The 18,573-nt window shown below is 39.0% G+C and overlaps 1 protein-coding gene across 1 annotated transcript in view; it reads right to left on the reverse strand.

Moving 5' to 3' along the window:
• Nucleotides 1-3,610: 3,610 nt before the first annotated feature.
• LOC145495823 (protein argonaute-2-like) overlaps nucleotides 3,611-18,573 on the reverse strand; it is a 27,465-nt gene continuing 12,502 nt past the window's right edge. The window contains exons 4-12 of the mRNA XM_081475409.1: nucleotides 15,654-15,710; nucleotides 14,803-15,073; nucleotides 13,226-13,363; nucleotides 11,735-11,906; nucleotides 7,756-7,930; nucleotides 6,283-6,636; nucleotides 5,175-5,966; nucleotides 4,077-4,276; nucleotides 3,611-3,981 (exon numbers count right to left, since the gene is read on the reverse strand). Coding sequence (XP_081331535.1) covers nucleotides 3,897-3,981; nucleotides 4,077-4,276; nucleotides 5,175-5,966; nucleotides 6,283-6,636; nucleotides 7,756-7,930; nucleotides 11,735-11,906; nucleotides 13,226-13,363; nucleotides 14,803-15,073; nucleotides 15,654-15,710 — 2,244 coding nt within the window. The 3' untranslated portion in view covers nucleotides 3,611-3,896. The remainder of the gene's footprint in view (nucleotides 3,982-4,076; nucleotides 4,277-5,174; nucleotides 5,967-6,282; nucleotides 6,637-7,755; nucleotides 7,931-11,734; nucleotides 11,907-13,225; nucleotides 13,364-14,802; nucleotides 15,074-15,653; nucleotides 15,711-18,573) is intronic.

The raw sequence follows: 18,573 nt of genomic DNA on the forward strand, positions 1-18,573 counted from the left end.
TCGGCCAAACTTTGAGTCACGGAACGTGTGATGTTTTTCCGCCAGAAGCTGTTAAAACATAAATACACGGACAATTTTACGGATATTGTTTTCTTTTTTGTGGGTAAAATATATTTTCTTTCCGTTTTATCAAAGCGTTGGATTTAAAGGGAATAATAAATACGATGAAAAAAGGTATTACGTCAACCATGGAATGCGCTGACGTTGCAGCTTTCACTTTCGCTACGTGACAAATAAGATCGTGTTTACTTTGCAAGTTTATTTCGGCAGAAGCGACGGTCATTAATTTATTTGTAATTTTGCGAGTATTTCTTGTGGTTTTAGGCAAATGAAGTAAATCCTTTGACTGTTTCATCGCAGCAAGTTCATAGATCGGAAGGAAAATTAAATATTTGCAAGCCAAGCAAAGAACGTGTCAGAACGTGCAAAGATTACGTCATTGATAGGGAAATAACCACCGTACCGTAAAGATAGCCGTAGATAACGCAATTCTTGAATTATGTGACTTGTGTGACTTCTTTGCTAACCCTTAACTCAAGGGAAAAAAACAATTAAATTTAATTGTGCCTTTAAAGAAAGAAAGCGGTTTGTAATAGTGTTCGTATCTTCATGCCCATACATATCCCGAAGAAACTTCCAGATTAAGACTATTGCGTCATCGGAGATGTCACAACGGCTACGACTGATGGTGCAATAATAGAGTGTGTGTTGATCAAGTGATGTGATGTCTACAGTAATCAATGAATCATCAAAGATTGCTTTGGAAGATGGACTGCGTTGCGACTGTAGTACTAAGAAAACAGTTAAATTTTAAAAGCGCGGTTATAAGATCTAACAGATCTTCTTGTTTTTATTTTGTCTGAGAGCATCAGCTACTTGGCCAATTCTTCGTACAATAGTTTCTGTAGCTCTTGTAGCTTGGTGCATCATTGCTGGGTAAAAATTTGCTAGGTCAAGTTGAGAAGCATTAGGATGTCCAGTTTGACCAAGGTGCTTCTTTGCATATTCTCGTCTGCCATAAATGATAGTAAACATTTTTGTTAATTTAAATTGACAGAAGGGTGCTTTCCAAAATGAATACATGTACATGTAGTGCAAAACCTCTTAATAAAGTTTTCCACATTGAATTACATTAGTTTTTCTCTTTGATTGGTGTGTGGGTACTGTTTACATGTAACTGTTGCACCGTATAATAATATAAATGTATATTATCATTCATGCCTGTGTTTTGTATTTGGAAGACTCAAATTTTAAAAAGTGAATGATGCTCATGTTTGCTCACACTGGAAAGGCCTACTGTTGTTCTTTCTAAAGAGGCAATTCTATTAATTTATTTCAGTAAAGTACCATTAATCAAATAATAACCTGTTTTCAGTATTATCTACTCGCTTTCCCAACCATGTCTTGTACTGTTCTTCTCCTTTCTCAGTCATTTCTGCTTTCCACACAGGCTCATTACAGATGACTCTCATATCCCCAAGTTGCTTTTGATGTTCTGGTGACTCAGGAATTGGATAAGTGGAGCTTGCAGAAGAACTTCCAGTAATTGATCTTCGCTGACAGCCATCTGCAACACCACACACAATGACTTCTATGTTGTTCTTCAGAATTGGGTGATAAACTGACTTCAAACTGGACAGCTGTTGAAGGGTTTCTAGTCCAAGATTACTTACATGGTTGTAGTTATCTGGCCCTAACCAAGAACACACTGTAACAATGGAGCTTAACAGGTTGTGGGGCTCCACTAATTTGACTCTTATTGCTGTTTCTCCAGTAAAGAACTTACTCCACTGCATGCATGGGAATGCATCAATGTAGTGATAAACAAGTAATTTTTCTTTAGGGACCATTTTTGTTTCCTGCAGAGTTTTTTTGCTAAGTAGCCATTCCACAGTGTTTTTAACGTTTGTGTATGCTGCAACAACGCCATTGTGTTCAGTAAAAGTTAGTGACAAACTTTCTTGCAGAGCCTCCTTTTGTACCTTTAGCTGTTCACACATGTCATCTTTTGGTACCATGATGTTGATTCCGAAAACATGTTCTAGTTCTTTACCAAGCTGATTTCGGACTATGTTTTGATATTTAGTGTAGCCAATGTCAAAATTACTTACTAGTTCGGCTGCAAACTGGACAAAATGATTGAAATTCTTCTTAAAAATGACTGGCACGAGTGTCCTCTTTAAAAATTCTCCATCCTTATGTGAAATAACAAAGTCGACCAGCTCAGCTTTTTCTTGTTGATGTTGAGGCATGTTTAAATCGTCAATAAAATGAGCCCATTCTCGGCATTTTGCTGGAGTCAAAAGTTTTTCCTTGGAGTGATAATTCGGGAATATACCTACATCTTGTGGTTTGGAATAAAGGGTAGAAACTGACTGTTGTTTCAAGGAATAAAGAAGCGAGTCTGGGTAACACTCGGCTAACATCGCAACAAGTACTTCCAATTCTCCTCGCAACTTGCTTTCGGAAACTGAGCCCTGTGTAAGTTTACTTCTTGATAACAGAAATGAAGAAGTTGACACATGTCTGGAAATACTACACAAAACCACAGTTGAAAATTCATCTGGTGTTAAAAGTTTCAAAAGTTCCTTTAGCCTCGCAGAGCGGTGGTGGTGCGGGACGTCCGGGAAATTATTTGCTGCAGCAGCAGCTTGCAGGGGTGGGTTTCTTACGTTTTCTTCGCGCTTGTGGCTTGGGTGGGTTTGGAAATGTTTCCTTAATCCACGACCTGTTTGGTAGTTGTTTTCGCAGTCGGAACAACTAAAGACCTTGGGCATGGTAACAGTAGTATTGCTCAAACCTCAAAAACTTTTTGTGCATCTGGTGATGACGTGATCGTAGCTGTAGGGTATAGCTGATAGGGGTCACGCAAGGTATCACTTTAACTTCCGAAATTATTTTTATGGGTTATTAGACGTGATATTTTTACCCCTTTAAGCCTTTGGTTTTGTTCAGAGACACAATTCTGCCAAAAACTTTCTGCTAGATTCCAAGGCCATTTATGGATGAAACTGTTTGCGAGTCCTCGCGCGGGTTATTAAAATCCTATCGGGGGAATGTAAACACGCGCTTCTTGTTCGACATTGCAGTTAACTATCTCAAACAAAACCACAGTGTTAGCATCACCTTTTTTAAAATTTTATTAGTAATGTAAGGCTTCTGTGTACTTCAGTCGGTCTCAAACACAAACAAAGTTGTCGGCTTAACTGATTTAGAAACAAGGACGCCGGGCCGCGAACGAACTTCTGTCAGAGCTGGTGATTTAAACGATTTATCTTCAAGCTGGGGAGTAGTATACCTACTTGACTATTTTAAAATTAGAAGAAAGTCTATTTAAAGCCCAAAGTTCAAGCTTCAGTATGAGAAAAAAGGTTGTTTTTCCCTGGCGGACGACATAGCGAACAATGAAAACAAATTGACGGCATTTTTTCCGCGCGTGTTTTTTTATAATGGAGACTGGAGCTAGTTCCCCCCAATTTTTAACCCAGCATGCCCCGCAACTTCCGGTAGAAATCAGCAGGAAAGTGGCCGAACACAATTTTCGCGCGCGCTCTTACTAGTGCGATTCAGAGCGCGCACAAGGATTACACACACAAAAAAAACATGGCGTCGATGCAGCAATCATTTTATTTGCTCAATGCCCTCGCTATCAGAGCTACTTTTCTTCACGATTGAACACAGTGTATTGATGGTTTAGGCTTTTGGTGGAGAGGATTTTTAGAAAACATAAGGATGCAACAAACCCAGCATTTCTCAATTTTTTTTTGGTTACCGAAAGAACTCAACTCATTAGAATTTCACGAAATTTGGCCAGAAAATACTTTTGCAAATAAGTAGCTGGAGTATTGAGAAACATCTCAATTTAACAAAGTTGGCAGAATTATCCGGCTAAATCTTCACGTAAAATACATCGCTCCTTTCATTCTGTCGCTGACTTGAATGGCTTTTGCAGACTTCTCCAAATCTACAGTATCACCGCCCCTAAAAAGTTGAACACGACAACAATTAAAACAAACAAACAAACAAGGCCATGAGAGTAGAAAACTTGACGAAAATCTTGCCACAAAAAAAGCTACCTTCCATTTCCACCATTGGTCACATGGTGTCTAGCTCGGAATGCTACCAAATGTGCATAATAGGCAGGGGCTGGCATGGAGACACTGCGAGTGCACCGTGCATATACGTGACACAGCTGATAAGTGAGCTCTTGCAGATCGTCTGCTGTAAAGGCGTTATCGTCGTACAAAACGTGATAGTGTGTGGGTCGGCTTGTTCCCTGAGGAGAAATCAGTAACCATGGTAAAATTGTTATTTTACAGCCTGCAAAGTCTGAGGCAAGGTAAATATCTTGTCTAAATCAAAGATTACGGTTACGTAATACATAAGCTGATGTTTAACAAAACTGATAAGAGGAGAAGGACTGTGGGAGGAGAGGGGAATTATCTGAAAAGTTAAAAAAAATAAGAACATTTTATATTACCAATAAGCAGCATGGTCAGCTGAAAATAAGTTCATAAGCAAAGGCAAGGAAAGGAGGAAATGACCTGATTGACTGCTTCTAAACAGACATGTACAAGCGGGTGGGGTGTGTATAGAGGAAACAGATAAATAGACAGACAGACTGACTGACTGAGAGACAGACAGACAGACAGACGAACAGACAGCCAAGCAGGTAGGCAGGCAGGTAGGCAAGCAGACAGACTGACAGACGTAATGAATGATTGGTTGATAAAAGAGCGCCAGGGGTCCATAAAAACAAGTTTTAAAGTGGTTCCCTTTTGGATGATCGAGATCAACCTCGTTCCTAGGGTCTCCCGGCCCTCTCTTACTCCAGGGACCCTGGGAATGAGGTTGGATCGAGATCAGGGCCTGTGATACAAGATAACTCGGATCATGGTGCATCAAAGGAAACAATTCACCAGTTCATTTGATACACTACGATTTTAATGATCTTGGATTACAAATCCTACTGATCCAAATCTTCCAAAAGGAACGTACAGTACCCTGAGATTGGTTTAACTTTAGGGTTTAAGTCCAATATGCTATTTTACAATAATTTTTTTAAAACAAGAAAGTAACTTGTTCATCACAACCCAATGTAAGGCAACTTGGAGTTTCTCACTGAGTTAAAGTAGCAAAAAAACTTTCCCAAATGTTACACAGTATCAAATTACCTGGATTCCAAAGTGGCTGCACAGATAAAAGTCAAACTCATATGGGTGTGTTATACCACTGTCCACTGTGGTGCCTGGAGGTACATTCTGAGCTTTGCCTGAGGCATCTCGTTTGTCTTCACAGAATAGTCTCGTGTGATGCCGCTTCTGAACCACAACAAATGTAATTTTTGGGCGATATTCCTTTTCCAGCATCATACAGGCCTCCTGAACAGCACGCACTTCATGAACAAGAACTTGGTCAAACTGACCCTCGCTGACTCCATCACGGTAGAAAATGATCTTGGACGGCTTTAGCTTCCTGTTGGCTTTGTAGAACTCGATAAGAAGCTCTTTCACCATGACTGCCAGATCTTTAATAATTTCCTGGGCACCTCCTGACTTCTCGTGTCTCTGCGCTCGAACCCGTGCGCAGTATTTGGTTGCATCTTTATCCATACTGGCGACAACAGCAGCGATAGATGGAATCTCATTTTCAGTAGGGGAAGGGTGAGTTACATCAGCACCAAAGATGATGACAGGTTCTCTAAACACGGGTGACCTCTTTGACGGATCAATAACATGATTGATTCCACCTAGTTTGGAGTTAATCTTCAAAGAGATATTGGCACAGACTTGAGGTTTCGCTTGTTGCACAAGTTTTGACTGAACGCACTGGGTTGGAATTCCAATCACATTGTCGCCAACTCGTTTTATCTCTGAGTATAGATCTTTAGATTTCTCTGGCAAAACAGCCATGATAAGCTGTAGTTCGGGGAGGTCTTCTGCCCACTTGCAAAACAGTCTTTCCACCTAATCAAATGAACAAGTAAAAACTTTAATCTTTCAGCACTGGTTGGTCGTCAATATCCTACAAGCCACTTATAACTGTACAGTCCGCCATGTTGGAGGACCCTTTTTGAGGGCAGGCATTGCAGGCATCGGTTTTGCTTTGTTTTGGTTCGTTTTTGTTTTGGTTATATCTCGCTTTTTTTCTGAACGCTAGGTCTAAAATGAAGATACTGGTTTATTTGAAGTGTTTTTTGTCAGTCTTGTCAAATTGAATTTGACAAAAGCCACAGAAAACCTTTGTACACACTATACCATTTTAAGAAAATACAATTCTTACGTCATTTTTATCCCTCGCATATCTCACAACAGTGGGCTCCTCTGTCATTCTCATTCCCTCTCCACTGGACACAGACGCCATTTGCTGACAAAACTTTCTCAGATGACCGTCATTACACCAATGGGAAGGCGCAAAACAAGCTAAAGCCCAAGTTTCAATGAGAGCTCCCTTATGGAGTGATTTGTTTCGCAGGTCCCACGCACCATCCCGCGGAACCAGTGGCTGGTCTTGAGGACCAAGGTTGAGTCTAGGTGCGGGAAGGACTCGACCAGCCACCTTGACCATGTCAGTGCTGACTGAAGTCTTAAACTCCTCCTTTAAGTACTTACTACTAGCTGTCATCATCTCTTGGGCCTAGAGTTCGAGATAAAACTAACGTTCAAGAACGATATCGATCACTGGCATATTAGTACCCGCGTACCTTTGTTTGTACATTCAGTTACCGGTTCAACTGAATGGAAACAACTGTTTAGAAAAGACTGCAAGTAGCAAGATTTTTGAGTACAATAAGACTACAAGTATACGCTCAAAGATGACGCTCTTAATGTCCCTTCTTGTCCCGAAGAATGCAGTCTTAAGGAATAGTGTAAAAATATTTAAAGTACACTACACAAAATAGCAGCCATTTCACTACATATGTAACTTCCATTCGACAGAAAAAGGAACACAAATACCGTAAAATCCCACGTTGAAGACCTTCCGGTTATAAGTCCCCCCCGGATATAAGCCCTTCTATTTGCTAACAAAGATATTATTCCGGATATAAGCCCCCCCCGGATATATGCCCATCTAATGTATGTATAAGTGCATTCCTTTACAAACATCAAAATTTTTAATCAAAAGTTGTAGCCTAATAGGGTAATAATATGGTAATAGGGTAATAGCTCTAAATGTAATGGTATGTTAGCTTTAATTTATTTATCAGATACGTTTTATCTCGTCGTTCCCAAACAATTTTATATTCCCCTTATATGTCCCCCCCCCCCCCAGATACACCGCCCCACCCTGTTTATAGGCCTACCAAAAATCCCTTCTGAAGTAATATAAGCCCAGGGCTTTAATGTGGAATCTGCGGTAGTTCCCTATTATTACCTGTTATTTTCATCTACAAGGACAGATAAATGTAAAATCCAAAGACAACTAACTTTGTATACTTTTGAGTTAAGTGAAAATCTGATGCTCAAATGTATGATTTTTCACATATCTACTTGTTTAAAAACCTATATGTATTATCAGTACTTAACTATCCTTCAAATATTTTGTCGGCTATTGTCGCTGCAATTTAAATTTTGTTGTGTCCAACAACATGCAACAAACATTAGCGGGTGTAAACGGTGTTTAAAACCTTGCCAGCCACTTAATTTATAACTTACAAGACTTTTTCGTGAACAGTCAAGTTATCTACATGGTAGTTATGGTTTTTTGAAGAGAACTGCGAGAAGAGGCCCGTGTGAAGTGAATTATCAAACATACCCAATACTGAATGTCCCGCTGTCGTTCAGGTGCAGGGCGAGCAGTACTTCTGATCATGTTTGCTATCTGTTGATCTGACAAAGGTTTCTTTGGACCAGGAATGATGGTACACACTTCTAGTGGCAGGTAACGGTCCCTTTTTTGGCCAACTTGTAGGCAGGGTAGGTGTGGATATCTGAAATTGAGAGAATACAGTTTGTTGTATTTTATTTGTTTTCAGATACTTCATATACTTTTAGATACTTTAGATAATGTATGTACCAGATATATATGCCAGTTTCAAGGTTTTCTGTAGCGATCGCAACGTGTAACCATTAAGTTTGAATACCCCCTGACCTTTTGCTTCAGAGTTTCACAGCAACGTATTCTAAGACTTACAGAAGAAGGTCACTCCAAAAACCGTGTTTTTTTTTTTTTCTTTTTTTCATCAGCAATAAAAAGTTCACATTGAGTTGAGTTACTCACCTTTGTTTTAGCTTCTGAAGTGGATGCGATCCCAATGAAAAAGTGAAAAATTCGACACTGGAGGCCGCCATTTTGAACAGACTTTGAGGGCCGGGCCGCATATCGGTGACGTCATTCCGTCCGAGAGTGTGCTTGTTCTTGTGATTTTTGGTATGGCTGCTCTTGAAGCCAGCACGTGCTGGTGATTCCGCGGATGATAATAGTCAAGTTGAGTTGAACGATCGGTTGGAAAATGCTCTGTGGTGTACTTGTGAGAGATTTGCAAGTATGTCGACGCATGGGAAATATGTTTGTTGCCTTGAACGGCCGCAGTAGGTCACCAAGATGGAAGGTACATTTTGCAGTACAATTGCAATGGACGCAGTTAGTGGAAGAGGAAATTTCTTTTTATTTGTAAATTGCTCTCAGAAGTGAACTGGTGGCTTAAATAAATTCCCAGTATATTGCTTTAGATCTGATTTGTCTCCATTTTCATTTTACTGGCGGATCAATACCGAAGGAGTTCTGGTATCACAATAGTTTTCAATGGAATGTTCCCTATCGGGCGGATGCTTTCCAGCTCACAACTCCGTGTTTTTACTGAAAGAATTTGGATACCTTTTGCTCGTGCTCGTACGTGCTTACCTAGCTTTCTTTACACTTATGAACTACGTGGACACTTGTGAAGCACGCAGTGACTTTACACGTAAGATGCGAAGTGAAATCGACGTCTTTCATTGACGACATTCCTTATCAGTACCTAAGATTTTTTGTGAAAATGGTAATTTGTATTGTTGGAAAGCTAACCACGTGTAATAGATTTTGGATAGAAGAACAAAGTACGTAAACTTTTACATACGTAACAAGCTGAAGGAAAATTGACTCTGCAAGTGTGTTTATCCGTATCACAAGTCCAGTGTGTGTCGTGTTTACTCGCCTCGTTACTTGACGAAGCATGCAGTAAAATTACAGCTTTATTTTTTTTTTTTACCGTAGCACTGTTTTCATTAGCAACTGTAACGCCCAAAAATAATGTCAAAGAAAAAAACACTGTCCTTAATTTATGATGAATCGTGTTGATAAAATTGAAAACAAATTGTAACACATCTCAGACAAAATATTATTTACATGCGGATATCGGATTTCGCTATAGCAGGACTTGCTATCGATAATTGTCGATATATACATATAACTGATGTACAATTAACTACTTTTTCCGATGTATTTCAAATCAAATTAGACAGGACTAAAGGTGGCTCGAAACAGTTTCCAGCACTTAGATTTTGATGGGTCCTTATAACCACTCTTTATCACTTGATGCCACAATCATGGTATCAAAAAACTGCCCAATCATTAATGAACACGTTATTATCATTTTCGTGACGCAATAGGTTACCATAGCAACAGTATGACCTCCTAAAAACACCCTTAATTAGAGCTTTAGGGGCTTATAATTCAAAATGGCACGGTAATTTTTTTTTATATATTATCAACTTTTGATAAGCATGATAAGACGCAACTTTCGGTAAAGTTTGAAAGAATTCTGTAGGTAGGGTTCAGAGCCACCTTTAATTTTCGAAAATTCAATGTGGCTCTGAACCCTAGCTACAGAATTTTTTTAAACTTTGTCAAAAGTTGCGTCTTATCATGCTTATCAAAAGGTTGATAATATAAAAAAAATTACCGTGCCATTCTTGAATTATAAGCCCCTAAAGCTGTAATTAAGGGTGTTTTTAGGCGGTCATACTGTTGCTATGGTAACCTATTACTTCACGAAAATGATAATAATGTGTTCACCAATGATTGGGCAGTTTTTGATACCATGATTGTGGCATCAAGTGATAAAGATTGGTTATAAACAACCCATCAAAATCTAAGTACTCAAAACTGTATTGAGCCACCTTAAAATTTGTAAGCATTTTAACTCATTCCTGGCTGTCAAGGCCGATGAACTCGCTCTGATTTTTGGGCTCACATAAACGATAAATAAATCGAAAAAAAAATACTTTTTCGATGAAAGGGCAATTGAAGTTTCCACGGTACCCTAAGAAATTTAATAAAGTGACTTCCAAAGAAACGCGTGCAGTCGCTATGCATCAATGAACACGAAAAGCCTAGCGCTGGTCTACGAAAAATAATGAATCAAAGCTTGCAACATGGAAGCTTTTTTACAAATACTGGCAAGACTGGTAAATGAAGAAAAGAATTTCATTTAGTCATTTTCCCTCTTATTTTAGAAAAAAGCGGCAAACTACATACATGAAAAACGCGTGATTCACGCCGCTTTAGCGTCTTTTTCGTGAAAATATATTTAGCTTGAAGGGTCGAAAATTTTTGGCTACTAAAATACTTGTGCTGGCGACCAAATCTGAAAACTTAGGCGCCAGCTGGCCCCAAGAGTTTTTCTTGGAATTCGAGGCCTGTAGTTTAGCGAGGAGCTTCAATTTCTTGCGCAGAAATAACATTTACCAAATCAAGTCAACGACAGTTCTGCCGGACAAAAGTATTTTTTAAAAAATGAAAATTATAATATATTTCGTTCCTTCGCTTGCAAAGTGTGCCTTAACAAGGGCCTTCCGTTGAAACATTGTCGGAAAGCACTTTTCTTCAATGACCTCCTTCTTGAGTTTCCACCCACAAGCTCAAATCGGTATTCAGTTTTGAAACAGTCGTCTGTGAAATGCTCGTTGCACACATACACATTTTCGAGTTATTTTAGCATGAATCTCTCATCCCGACGTAGCTGTTCGAGCCACTTCTTTATTTTTTGTTCTTTGCAGGCACATTAAGGAGAGTCAGTCCTCTTTCCCTATCCTTTTGGGTTCGGGTTTTACAGCCCGGGACCGAACACGACGGTATTTTTAGTTCACAACTGAGTAAATGAATTTAGAACAGAAAAAAAGAGCTTCAGCCTTTAAGCTTCGCGCCAGTTCGGACGGAATGACGTCACGAATATGCGGCCTGGCCTTCAAAGTCTGTTCAAAATGGCGGCCCCCAGTGTTGAACTTTTTACTTCTTTTTCATTGGGATCGCATCCACTTCAGAAGCTAAAACAACGGCGAGTAACTCAACTCAATGTGAACTTTTTATTGCTGATGGAAAAAATACACGGTTTTGGGAGTGCCCTTCTCCTTTAACATGCGTTTCTACGCACTACGGATCTACGTTTCGCATTGAAATTCTCTGAGTATACAAACTTTCTGCGAAAACTCCGCGAACCACTAGCACGCTCACTAACGGAAACAGCAAAGTCAAATATACTTGTTCAAAACAAGTGTCGCGTCCACGCGAAACTTGTTACTGACATTAGACGAATTCTATTAGAGGTATGTTCCTTTAAACTTGCTAAATTGTTCGAATTCAAGTACTTAAATCACACGATCGAGTATATCGCTCATTTTGTAATTTGTAATTTGATTGTAACTCATCTGTTTCTTTATAATAAACTGGTTTAAAAATAATTTGATCTCCCACTGCAACTCGTAACTTACCATCGCAATTCACCAGTTTGAAAACTAAATGCACAATATATTACCTCAAATGCAACCTGTGTGTATCCTTAAAATACTCTGCCACAGTTGTTTTGCTTTTGCGGCCAGTTGCACCATCTTCAACTTCAAACTGTAGCTTTTCTGCCGGAACACTTGATACTCCCCACACGTTGTCCTTCCTCTTAATAGTGGCGTGAGTAGTTTGTATACGGCTCCCTGAAGGACAAAAAAACTTAGCCTGTATATATTGATGCAATTTTTCATACACAGACCCTAAACAACGGTCATGTCCCTTTGAAAAACTTATGTCCTCTTACTCCAAACTGAAGTATATCTCAAAGGAGCTCACTAAACGTTTTAGAAAGTCCTGCACACCAAGATTGTACATAGTGTATATTACTATGGTTTTTTTTTTCCTTTTCGGCGCTGTTATATAATCTGTGTATTAAATCTTTGCATTTACATTTAGAGTTTCTGTCTGTTGTCATGTGTTTGGTTGAGTTCTCTGTAATGGAGAACAAGTTCACAAACCAAAGTCGTTCAACGAATGGATAGTGCTATCTGCAGAAAAATCGATAGCATGTAGATTAGGGCTGACAAACAAATTATGCTGGACAGTAATATATCTGACAGATAGCATTATCCATCCTTTTAAACAAATAGGCTCCTAAGGAAACTGTAAAAAAAAAAACTGTATATGAAATTCACGAAGCAAATATTAAACAAATAAAAGAAAATGTGCAATGATTTATGCTTACAACAATGTGTGATTACCGGCAGGTATATTTTGCAGGTTGCAGGTTGCAGGTTGAAATTTAATTATAACTGGAAAACCGCAGGCACTAAAAATAATTAATAACCTATATACTATTCAGGGGTTCTCACATAAAGTAGTTCGCCTCTTTCACATAGCGAAAACACGATCGATCCGCTATAGGTACTTATCGATCAACACACTGAGACCAGTGAAATCTCTTCAAAGCCATCTGGATGGCCGCTCCACAGATGTTTCCATCGATTCCAGATTTGGCTCGGGTCTTCCCTCAGCAACAAAAGATTGCCATCACAAATGAAGCAAATAAATAAAGAAGTGAAATAATGTAAGATTTTAACCGACGGAGTAACTTAGCACAAGCTCGGTGTGCTTTCATTTTGGTACTCACAGAGAAGACACCAAATTCAGCAGATATTTCAGATGATATTTCAGATGTTTCTCCCAAAACAAGAATTCATTGCAGGCTTAAAATCATGGAAATATACTCTCCTCCCATCGCTTCGGCGGGTTTGGCACTTAGGTGGAAGCCACCTTTCTGAGCGATTGTAAACAGCGTCATGTAAAATTCACGGTAAGTCTACCACCTGTACGTTTATTTTAAGTGCCAGCGGTTTTCCAGTTATAATTAAATTTCATACAACCTGCAACCTGTAAAATATACCTGCCGTGTGATTACATGGTCATATTTATGACCAATTTTGCATTAATTATGATTTAAATTCACGTTATACAGTGCAACTAAGATCTTATGCACTCTTACCGTGTAAGGCCTTCTCAAGTCTATGTTTATCAAGCCGAAAATTACGGTCGTCAAGACTTTGAGGTGTTACATCTCGTCCAAGAGTTTCACATAGGAAGTCTATGACGTGTTGTTCCTTGTAAAAACCTTTTGCAGAGACTGGAATGAAATAACCAAGAAAGTGATGACTATTCGATATTTGGTGAAGTGCAATTGCAGACATAAGCTGACTTTATGTCTTCTGGGCAGATCTAGCAATTAAAACTCAAATTACACTGTCTCACAAAAATGTGAAAATATTTTTTTTTTTTCAACTTTTTGCAGAGTGATCGACACAAGTATTCAGTCACACAGTCTAAAATCCATGTGCACACAGATGTCACTGAGTTGATTTAATCATGCAAAATGTAAGTATGGTAAAATTTTGAGCACAAGCATTTCCTGAATATTACTCACACTGTATCTTGAATCAATCTTCAGGGTTGGCACTAATTTTTGAATTATGACGGTGTTAAGGACGTTCGCGCGAAAATTTTCCAGTCGATAGATTTTTTTCAAATTTTTATTGCAGTCAGATAATGAGTTACTTGTGTCAGAAATGCAAAAAAAAAATTGGGGGTCACCGACTTCGTTTCAGAGATAAAGCGTGTGGAAAACTACCCTGATATTGAAAAATTGGCGCAGGTAATTCAGCATGGTCTACAGGGGTTTATAGTAAAAAATATCGAAGGTGAGTCAACGGAGGCAAACGATCTTAGTCATATTTTGCAGAAGTGGGTCTGTTAGGTAAAAAATTGCAAACTTTACCAATGTTTTCACAAAATTTAACCCTTCAAGAGGCATTTGAAACCGTCGCACAGATAAACCAAGAGCTAAAAAGAATGGAATTGGATGGTGCATGTTGCAAAAAATTCAAACTTCTAGTCGGTAGATTTTCTTCATTTAATCGCTAAACGTAGAAAATCGGCAGAGAAAATGATCCATGAAAAGAAAAATAGGGTTCACCGAACGTCCAAGATCGTTAAATCCAGACAAAGCTATAGTAATGGCTATTTGCCCTATCATTGTTCGTTTTATTACTTAGCGCGCGCTCTCATGCATGACGTGGCGTGTAAATTTGTGTGCGCAGTAAGGATGCGCAGAAACAATTAGCGCAAACGTCCTTAAATCGAAATTCGTTACATTTAGAGAGGTTTCCTAGTTGAAAACACCTTTTATACATGTATTAAGGACATAAGGGTAGGATAGTATGATTCTAATGTCAATGCAATAGTCTTTTATTGTATGTATTTGTAACATACACTTGACAACAACAACAACAACAACAACAACAACAACTTGCTGTGATGTGGCTGAAATAGTGAAACTCAAAAATTACAAAGAACAAATAGTTCCACTGAGGTGTGTATTGGACAAAAGTGTATCACTACGGTAGAGATGCTCTAAAGATATGTTTTTGGTTAGTCTCTAGAGTTAAGTTTACCATCAAGTAAACTAGCTGGGGAAAATCGGCCTGGTCCGTAGGCTGGTCCTTAATCAGGACAGCCCAACCAGCAATGTACCTATATGTTCTTGTAAAAATCATTGATATCGCTTACCGTCAATGTTCACCAGCATAGCCTTCCACTCAGAATGTCTAACACTTGAATAGAAACCAAACCGCAACTCACACCCCTCACCCAGGGGTCTCCTTTGGCCATCGAACGGGAAGAACGATCGCCCCACAGGTGTGTAATAGAATGATGGCATCTCCCGCATGACAATATCTAATGCCTGCACTGCATCTTGAGGCACTTTTCCATTTTGTTTGCCACTCAGAAAGTTATTTAATTCAAGGAGACTAACTGATGCTGCAAACTGGATTTTAACCTATAAAAACAATAAAAAGAATGTTGGAAACCTTCTTTTGTGTAAAGGACCAACCAACTTGCATAGATTCCTAGCTGAATATTAAGTAATATGGCACTGGATTTCCCATGATCTGAGTCTCACTCTGAGTAAGCCCTCTGCAGAACCAGAAGTTCAGATTGAGCATTTTCAGAAAATATCCATGTACCAAAAGAGCAATTGCTGGAAATTCCAAGGGCACAAGCTAAGGGTTCTTAAATATTTACACTCCAAAATGATATTGAACAACATTATTTAATATAAAACACACAAGCAAGCTATGAAATAAATACTCTAAGATTTCGTGAAAACAGCCCCTGCATAATTATGAGCAGTTGTCATCCACCCATTCTGTCGGAAAATGACTGCCTAAAAAGGCCTTACTGAATTACACATGCCTCCCTACAACTTTTCTGTAAAAAGTATATATAAAGCATTCATTAACATTTATGCGGCAGTCATTGCAGCGCTTGCAAGTGTCTTGGACACTTGCAAGCAGTGCTTGGTGCAGACATAATATGTTTCATGAGGGTATACATACTATTTAGAATAAGATAGTGACCTTAAATTCCCTGTCTTTTCCTCCATCCTCCCCAGGCAACTTGACACTAAGTTCAGCCTATTCAACAGTCAGAACAAGTCAACCTTCCATCAACAAGCATTGAGCACAAATTTACTGGTAAACATAATAGTGCTTCAATTAATTTTTCAATTATAAAACATAGTTCTATTAGCCAAGTAGATGTGCTGAGGACAAGCTTTCCTTGCAAAGTGATGCAGTCTTCTTGTGGTAGGCTTTCCTTTACCTAGTGATATTTATGGGGGTGGGGGTGGGGGTGGGGCATAACCCCTCATAATGGGAGGTACCCTCCAGCAGAGGTGCTCCAGTATGTAAGGTAACTATTTCTGCAGGGTGCTCCTTTATCTGACATGCCACTTCACAGAAGGTAACCTTTTAATTGGAGGTCTCCTGTTATGGAGGGTAACCTTTTATTGGAGGTCTCCCTTTAAGGAAGGTGACATTTTTACCCAGAAATGTCTCTTTATGAGATGTGCCCCTTAAAAGTTAATGGAGGGTGCCCCTTTACAGACGATTCCCTTACAATTGGGAAGTGCCTCTTTATGGGTGGTGCCTCTTTATGAAAGGTGCCTATTTATGGGAAGTTGCCCTTAACGGGAAGTGCACCTTGATGGTGCTCCTTTACGGCAGGTGCCCATTTCTAGGAGGTGCCCCCCTTATGGGTGGTGCCCCTTTATGGGAAGCGTCCCTTTATGGGAAGTGCCCCTTTATGAGAGGTGCCTCTTTATCGAAGGTGCTCCTCTCTGGGAGGTAACACCCTTATGGAAGGTACACCTTTATGGGAGGTGCCTCTCTATGGGAAGTCTCCTCTCTATGAGAGGCACTCCTTTATAGAAAAACATGGGACATGCACCTTTATTGGGGATGCCTTAAGGCGGGGGTACACATGAAAACACATCATTTTTTCGACTTTTTTTCATGGCTAAGATTTAAATCCAAACCAGGGCAAAGTATTCAGTTTTAGAAAGCTCAAAGACCAAAGATTATGAAAAAAATATTTTTGTACCCTAGAACTGTATTGTAAACTGACACCAGCTGACTAAATCTGCCACCCGCTCTGGAATACCAGGGCTTACTTGAGAAAAGATAACTCCTATAAGAACTGATCAAAACGAATAATTTTTTAATTTTTTGAAAGAAGACAAATAGCATAGAGATTTTTGAAAAGTTAAAAGCACATGAAATGGTGACCAGTCAAATCTGAAACAGAAAATCCAGCATACATTTCAATTCATAACTTCGTCAAAATGCACTGGATGGCAAAGTTCTATGCTTAAAACACAAAACCTAATTAGAACAACAAATCCTGGAAATGTCAGCTCAATTGGACAAATACTTCTCAAGATATCTTTTCTCAAAGGCAAAAAGAACTCGTTTTGAGAAAACGAGCTTTGAACTTACACCTCAAGAGTGTGTCCATGAGAAAACCAGGCAGGCGGTGATACAGCTCAAATCAATGATTTCACTCAAACTTGGCACAAATGTTGGGTTTGGTGAGTGAATGATTGTGGCAAAACAGTAGGTCAAAATATTTTATTCCCTTCAAGTTAGGGGGACCCCCTGCAAAAATGGCCATTTGACACTAATTAATGCATATTTAATTAGCCATATTTGGTTTAGCATTTCTACAACAAGAAAAGCCATGTGAAAATGAAATCCACTGGATCATGTTGTGCAGCTATCAGTCTAAAAGCACAGTTATTCATTTCAACTGGGCAATTTGATTTCTGTCCGTGGCTTCATCTTAAGTAAGGTGCATAGTTTGTAATGTTGTGAATAACCTTTAATTGATGGCAAATATCTGCAATGGGCAAAACCAAATAGACATTATTCTAACATGGATAGTGAGAGCAATCAACAAAGTTCTCAAAAAAGTCTTGAAATGTTTAGGGACTTCAACATTTTTCATTGCTAGGGGACAGTTTACATATAACATGAACATCCACTAAACCACAAAAGCTATTTTTCTCTCTTCACCTGACTTGAAATCAACAAGTAATATCTAGCTAATCATTTTCCTATCGATTACAAGTAGAAATTCTGCGAAAAGGAAGCATCTGAGACACTTCTTTCAAATATTTTTGGAGCTATATCTTTAGGTATATCAATGTGAATACTGCAGCAGAAGATTCAACTCACAAGCACCCTCAAGTTATGTTTTCAGGTGTAAAATAGAATGGAAACAAGAAATAACTACTACATGCATGTCACTTGGACGCGATTTTGGACTCTCTCGATCTTTGATTGATTGATTACGAGATTGTCATCTGTAAACAGTTGCTTTGACCCAGTGAGTTTTAAAGAGAATATCCATTGCCATTCCGCTTTCATGGTCACAGACACTAGCAACTTGTTGGCATCACTTCTCAAAAGGCTGTTCAAAATCCACAGACAGCCATCACTGCTGCTATAACATACAGATCTCTATCAAAACCCACCACAAAACAACCCGCCGAACACTCCACCATTTTTGATGACGTTGAGCCATCATTGGAAAGTAAGCAGTTCAGCATGTACATCATGTATGGTAATACAAACTGTACCATATTATGTCCTCAAAGATGGCAGCATGTTTTGTCGTGGCTTTTGAAAGAAATCTATATGTTACAGCAGTAGTGATGGCTCTCCCTGGATTTTGAACGGCCTTTTGAGTAGGATTATCGACAACCTGTTGATATCTCCGGTGATGAAAGCGGAATAGTAATGGATTTTTTTCTCTCAAAACCAGTGTCGAAGTTAATGGAAGATGGACACAAAATGGAACATTTTGGATGGGCATCAAAAATTATCCAAGAATCAAAAAGAGGGCAAAATGTTTCTAAGTGACCTGTATGTAGTAGTTGTTTCTTGTTTCCATTCTGTTTTACACCTCAAAGCATAAGTCGAGGGAACTTGTGAGTTG

Source organism: Orbicella franksi, chromosome 8 (genome assembly GCF_964199315.1).
Source record: "Orbicella franksi chromosome 8, jaOrbFran1.1, whole genome shotgun sequence".
In the NCBI taxonomy this organism is placed as follows: domain Eukaryota; kingdom Metazoa; phylum Cnidaria; class Anthozoa; order Scleractinia; family Merulinidae; genus Orbicella; species Orbicella franksi.